We start from the raw sequence: 6,651 nt of genomic DNA, 5'->3' as shown, positions 1-6,651 counted from the left end.
AGGGGACAGGCAGTGCACGACCAGGGACAGTCAGGGTATACCCAGGGACACCTAGGGGACAGCCAGAGGCCCCCCAGGGACAGCCAGGGCACTCCCAGGGACACCAAGGTTACAGCCATGGCACCCCAGGGACACATAAGGGACAGCCAGGGCACCCCCAGGAATACCTAGGGGACAGACTTGGCACCCCAAGGACAGCCAGGGCACCCCCAGGGACACCCAGGGGACAGCCAGGGCACCCTAAGGACAGCCAGGGCATCCACAGGGACACCTATGGGATAGCCAGGGCACTCCCAGGGACACCAAAAGGAGAGCCAGGGCACCCGAGGGACATTTAGGGCACTCCCAGGGGCACCTAGGGGACAGCCAAGGTGCCCCCAGGGACGCCTAGGGGACATCCAGGGCACCCCCAGGGACACCTAGGGGACAGCCAGAGCACCCGCAGTGACACCTAGGAGACAGCCAGGTCACCCCAAGCACAGCCAGGGCACCCCCAGCGACATCCTGGGGACAGCTAGGGCACCCCCAGGAACACCTAGGGGACAGGCAGGGCTCCCCCAGGGACACCGAGGGGACAGGCAGGGTATACCCAGGGACACCTAGGGGACAGCAAGGGCACCCCCAGGGACACCTAGGGCACTCCCAGGGACACCTAGGTTACAGCCATGGCACCCCAGGGACACATATGGGACAGCCTGGGCACCCCAAGGACAGCCAGGGCACCCGCAGGGACACCAAGGGGACAGCCAGGGCACACCCAGGGACACCTAGGGGACAGCAAGGGCACCCCCAGGGACACCTAGGGGACAGCCTGGGCACCCCAAGGACAGCCAGGGCACCCGCAGGGACATATAGGGGACAGCCAGGGCACATCATGCACAGCCAGGGCACCCCCAGGGAAACCCAGGGGACAGCCAGGGGACAGCCAGGGAACCCCCAGGGACACCTAAGGGACAGACAAGGCACCCTCAGGAACACCTAGGGGACAGCCAGGGCACCCGCAGCGACACCTAGGGGACAGCCAGGGGACGCCCAGGGACACGTAGAGGACTGCGAGGGCGCCCCCAGGGACACCAAGGGTACAGGCAGGGCACTCCCCAGAACAGCAAGGGGACAGCCAGGGCACCCCAGGGACACCTAAGAGACAGGTAGGGCACCCCCAGGGACACGTACGGGACAGTCAGGGCACCCCAGTAACAGGCAGGGCACCCTCAGGGACACCAAGGGGACAGACAGGGCACCTCCAGGGACACCTAAGGGACAGCCCGGGCACCCCCAGGGACACCTACGGGACAGTCAGGGCACCCCCAGGGACACCTAGGGGACAGCAAGGGCACCCCCAGGGACATCCAGGCCACCCCAAGGGACACCTAGGGAGAGCCAGGGCACACCCAGGGAAACCTAGGGACAGGCAGGACACCCCAGGGACACCTAAGGCACAGCCAGGGCACCCCCAGGAAGAGACAGGGTACCCCCAGGGACACCTTGGGGCCAGCAAGGGAACCACAAGGGACACCTAGGGGACAGCCAGGGCACCCCAGGGACACCTAAGTGACAGCCAGGGCACCCCAGGGACACCTAACGGACAGCCAGGGCACACCCAGGGACACCTAGAGGACTGGCAGGGGTCCCACAGGGACACCTAGGGGACAGCCAGGGCACCCCCAAGGACACCTAGGGGAAAGCCAGGGCACCCCAAGCACAGCCAGGGCACCCCCAGGAACAGCCAGGGCGCCCCCAGGGTCACCTAAGGGACAGGTAGGGCACGCCCAGGGACACCAAGGGACAGCCAGGGCACCCCCAGGGACACCAAAGGGTGAGCAAGGGCACCCGAGGGACATCCAGGGCACCCACAGGGACACCTAGGGGACAGCCAGGGCACCCCAGGAACAGCCAGGGCACCCCCAGGGACAACTTAGGGACAGGCAGGGCACCCCCAGTGTAAGAGACGGTGTGAAGATCCCTCATCTGCCTCACGACCATCATCAAGGACAGAGACTGAAACCCTTAAAAGTGACTTTAAAATCTCAGTACAGGAGTTCTGGCCTGGCTGAGGTGGGATGTTGGCCAAGTGCTGCCTGCAGGTGTGTTCGATGGAAACACCCAGCACCCATATCGGAACATCAGAACCTGAGCAGAAACAATGGGCAAGTCACGGTGAAGTGACTGTGCCTACTGACACTGCACCTGCTGACTTGTACTAGTTGACGCTGTACCTGCTGACGACCGACTTGTTCTGGGTTCTCTAAATGAACACACTGCAATGATTTCCCCCACCTGTTTGGCCAACTGCCTGTCGCTTCGGAGAGGACTATAAAAGCCTGGAGACCCCCGCTCACTTTTGTGATCACCCCACTGGAGAAACTCGCGTCTATAGGCATCTTCAAAAGCCTCGAGGACTCGACCCTCCATGTTGGTAGCTATAATCCCCTTCCCCTCTTTTCTGTTTTTCTAACTATTCTCTTTTTCTCTCCCTACTATCGCATTTGTTGGCACTAAATAAAGGTGCATTTGTGATTGAGTAAACTGAGTTTGTCCCCCGCTGTGTCTTTCGTGCTCTGAGATCCCTAAAACGAACCATCACGAACCCCGCTTGTGTGAGCGGATCGTGACACCCAGGGACACCAAAAGGACAGCCAGGGCACCCCAGGGACAGCCAGGGCACTCCCAGGGACACCTAGGGGACAGCTAGGGCACCCCCAGGGACAGCCAGGGAACTCCCAGGGACACCAAAGGGAGAGCCAGGGCACCCGAGGGACATCCAGGGCACCCCCAGGGACACCTAGGGGACAGTCAAGATGCCCCCAGGGACAGCCAGGGCACCCCCAGGGACAACTTGGGGACAGGCAGGGCAACCCCAGGGACACCTAGGGATAGCCAGGACACCCTCAGGGACAACTGAAGGACAGCCAGGGCGCCCCAGGGACAGCCAGGACACTCCCAGGGACACCTAGGGGAAAGCCAGGGCGCCCTCAGGGACACCAAGGGGCAGCCAGGGCGCCCCCAGGGACACCTAGGGGACAGCAAGGGCACCCCCAGGGACACCTAAGGGACAGCCAGGGAACCACCAGGGACAGTCAGGGCAGCCCCAGGGACACCTAGGGGACAGCCAGGGGCCCCCCAGGGACAGCCAGGGCACACCCAGGGACACCTAGGGGACACCCAGGGCACCCCCAGGGGCACCCAGGGCACTTCCCGGGACACCAAAGGGAGAGCCAGGGCACCTGAGGGACATTTAGGGCACCCCAGTAACACCTAGGGGACAGCCAGGGCGCCCCCAGGGACACCTAAGGGTCAGCCAGGGCACCCCAGGGACACCTAGGTGACAGTCAGGGCACCCCCAGGGACACCTCGGGGACAGCCAGGGCACTCCCAGGGACACCTAAAGGACAGCCAGGGCACCCCAGGGACACATAAGGGACAGCCAGGGCACCCCCAAGGACACCTATGGCCCTTGTCCATCTCACACAGGGCTCTTGCACCAGGCTGGTGTCACAGCTCCTGCTGGGCCCTCTCCGTGGCGTGTGCCAGCAGCCAAGTGACACCCGGAGTGACACCTCCTGCGAGCCTCCTGGCACTGCCACCGGGCCCTACTTCCCCTCACAGAAGCCACAGAGGCAGCCAAGGCAGCCGTTGAGGATCTGGAGCAAGGCCAGCACCATCTCAGCCACGCTGAGGAACAGCAGGAGGGAGAACAGGACCACGTGCCAGGTGACGATGCCCTCGGGCTCCAGGCAGACGCTCCAGGTTCTCCGATTGTAGAGGTAGTTCTCAGCCCTGTGTGACAGGGAGGGGACAAGGTGCAGGAGGTCCAGAATCCCATCACTTTCTACCACCCAGACATCCCATCCTCCATCCAGAGGATGAGAAGGGTTGGGGTGATGAAGATGTAAAGCACCATGCAGAAATCCATGGAAGGTGAGAACTCCTTGAGCTACCAGGGTCTTGCATCAACCACCACCAGCAAGCACCCACCCACCTTAATTAATCACTTAATTAGCAATAAATTGATGAGGCAGCCCCTCACCTGGCATCAGGCCCCTGGTCAATGGCATCCAGGAAGGGGTATCCCCAGAGGGCTCCGTGCTGGGTGGTGTTGTAGAGGCAGAGGGGGCCGTTGGTCAGCCCCACCCCGGACAGGACGAAGCAGGCGGCGGCGCCCAGGAGCGCCAGCTTGGAGAGCACCACGGAGATGAACGCCTGCAGGGAGCACCCGTGGGGGACACAGAGTCAGGGGGGGATCCAGAACGCAGCTGCAGATTGTCAGCAGAGTTTGGGAAGGGGGGAAAACTCCCCTGCCCAGCTGTGGCTGAGGATGGAGCCATCGGTGGGATGGGCAGAAGTGGGCAGGGAGAGGCAGTGACCTGCAGAGCCCATCCCAGCACTCACTGGAGCCCTGCCCTCTGGGGAGGTGGCACCCTGCCATGGCCCATCTCAGGGCCACTGGAGAGCAGCGCCCTGCCTCAGCTGCAGGACCTGCTGTTCACCACAACCCACCATGGGACCAGGAGAAAGGGGTCTGTGACCTAACACGGGAGAGGGGGACCCGTCACCATCCACCACGGGGCTCTGGAGAGGAGGATCCCTGCCGCGTCCCACCTCAGGGATGGAGGAGGTGGGACACTGCCACATCCCGCCCACCCGGCTTTAGCCGGGGTCCCGGCCCTGCTTACGTTGTGGCGGGTGCCGCAGCCGGAGCAGCCGGAGCACTGCCACCCCAGCGCCGTGACGTGGGTGGCTGCCAGCAGCACCTGCAGGGACAAAAACACAGCTGGGGGACAAAGGGGAGCCACCTGCCCTGCTCCATCCCTCTGTGCCTGCTCCAGACCCGGGAGGAAGGACGGGTGTGTCCCGCGGTACTCACGGCGATGCCGCCTCCCCAGACACCCGGCACAGCCCTGGCGTGGCTGCCGATGTGCCCCTCCAGCAGGTACTTGGATGCTCCAGCGGGGAAGAGCAGGAGGATGCTGGCTGCCATGGAGAGCGTGCCCAGCACCAGCAGGCAGGGCCCCACGATCCGGCTGCACTTCCCCACACACATGGCTGTCCTGCGTGGGAGCGGGGAGGAAGAGGAGGAGAGGGAAGGGCTGCATTTGGCCCCGCAGCGCCCCAAGGCTTCCCCGCCCCGAGCCCATCTCGCAGCTGTGGGTGGGTGGGAGTTGCTGGGCGATGCTTTTGGGTGTCAGCCCACCCAGCTGGCCCTGTCCCTACTTGAGGGCAATTTCCAATGGAAACTCTATTACTTCTTTGCCAAATGGGCAATGGTGTTCCCCCGCCAAACCCCAAGACCTGTGTGACCGCAGGGTTGGCTCTTCCAAAACGTGTCCCAGCTCATGGCAGGGCAAGATGGTCTTTAAGGTCTCTTCCAACAAAAACCAGTCTGAGGTTCTATGAAAATGTTACTGCAGGGAGCCAACCACCCACCACAACTCAGTTTGGCTTTCAGAGTTTACAAGGAGCAGCAGGGAGCCAGGAAAGAGGCAAAATCCTTGTACCAGGGCTTGTGAAAGCACAGCAGTCTCCAATCAAATCCAACACCAATTCCACCCCTGTCACACACAAGTCCTACCGTAGGTCTGAGTATACAGAAACCAATTAAATTTAATTAAGAAAACATTATTGCCTATCCTCCAGTTCCACTGGCATCTCATTGAGTTATGAGTTTATCTAGAAAGCACCTGCCCATCTCCAGATGATACCTTGCCCAAAATTGCCTCTCTTCTGCACCTGCAAGACCCTCGTCTTGTACAGGATGTCCACAGGTCACTCTGGGACTGCTGAAGCTGCATGGCTTGCTGCTGTTCCTGGCTCCCAGCTGTTTTCTACCCTGAGTTTTTTGGCTTCAAGTTGGGCTTATGCATTTTCCCCTTTCCTGCTAGATTGCACAAGTTCCCCAGGTCAAGCTGTTTCTTGCTCTGGGTGATTTTTTCCCTGCTCGCTCTGGCTTTGAAAGCAGAAGCGGCTGCGGCACCGTGTGGTTGTTCCTGTGGGAAGAGCAGCCTCAGCCCCCTGTGCTGGGCCTCAGGGCCAGGGAGGAGCAGCCAGGGCAGCCCGGGGGGTTGGGGGACACCAGGCCAGCAGGGTCTGCTGGGGACCAGCCACACCAGTGCCAGCAGGGCACTGGGGAGGGCTGAGCATGGAGGAACAGGGCTGGGAGACCTGTGTGGAGGGACATGAGCCAGGACACCTGAGGAGGATCATCAGCTCCACCCATCCTGGAGTTCCACCTCTCTTGATTTCCATCCTGCCTGCCTTGGTTATAGGGAATTTAGGGCCTCTTGCCCCCAGTGAGATCCTGCCTGCAGTCCAGGGATTGTGTGTGGTCGTTTCCTCCCACAGCCATGAGCACCCTCTGCTGAGTCCCACCTCCCCACCATCTTCTGGGACAGCTCCTGCTCCTCTGAGCTCACAGCCTGGGCTCTCACCAGCCAGAGCCTTTCTGCACGTCTCCCCTCAACCTCTCCAAGGACTCTCCTTCCCCTCCAGCCATGCCCTCTCCCTGGGGATGGCAGGAGGTCTCTTTCCCCGGGAAGCTCCCATGGTGTGCTGTCCCCTCCAAACATCCCCCTGAGCAAGCAGCTCCTCGGCCAATACAGACAAACCCCTGTGCAGGGGAGGCAAAGCTCCAGTGCAGGTGCTCCTGTGTCCACC

General features: G+C 62.0%; 1 protein-coding gene across 1 annotated transcript; it reads right to left on the bottom strand.

The window, feature by feature from the left end:
• Nucleotides 1-3,563: 3,563 nt before the first annotated feature.
• On the bottom strand, nt 3,564-5,076 carry TM4SF19 (transmembrane 4 L six family member 19). Its single transcript, XM_066194208.1, has 4 exons — nt 4,865-5,076; nt 4,674-4,751; nt 4,028-4,200; nt 3,564-3,777 (listed from the first exon to the last, which is right to left on the bottom strand). The coding sequence occupies exons 1-4, from the start codon at nt 5,039-5,041 to the stop codon at nt 3,591-3,593; spliced, it is 615 nt and encodes a 204-aa protein (XP_066050305.1). The 5' UTR covers nt 5,042-5,076; the 3' UTR covers nt 3,564-3,590.
• Between the last annotated feature and the right edge of the window lie 1,575 nt (nt 5,077-6,651).

The sequence above is a fragment of the Chamaea fasciata genome, unplaced genomic scaffold (genome assembly GCF_029207755.1).
Source record: "Chamaea fasciata isolate MVZ Bird 193981 ecotype frontalis unplaced genomic scaffold, bChaFas1.0.hap1 SCAF_11, whole genome shotgun sequence".
NCBI lineage: Eukaryota > Metazoa > Chordata > Aves > Passeriformes > Sylviidae > Chamaea > Chamaea fasciata.
This window is presented reverse-complemented; position numbering and strand designations above follow the sequence as displayed.

Coding starts and splice junctions, on each gene's coding strand:
- TM4SF19 (XM_066194208.1), bottom strand. CDS start 5,041: ATGTGTGTGGGGAAGTGCAGCCGGATCGTGGGGCCCTGCCTGCTGGTG. Junction 4,752..4,864: donor TCTGGGGAGGCGGCATCGCC/GTGAGTACCGCG, acceptor TTGTCCCTGCAG/GTGCTGCTGGCAGCCACCCA. Junction 3,778..4,027: donor GACCAGGGGCCTGATGCCAG/GTGAGGGGCTGC, acceptor CCTGTCACACAG/GGCTGAGAACTACCTCTACA.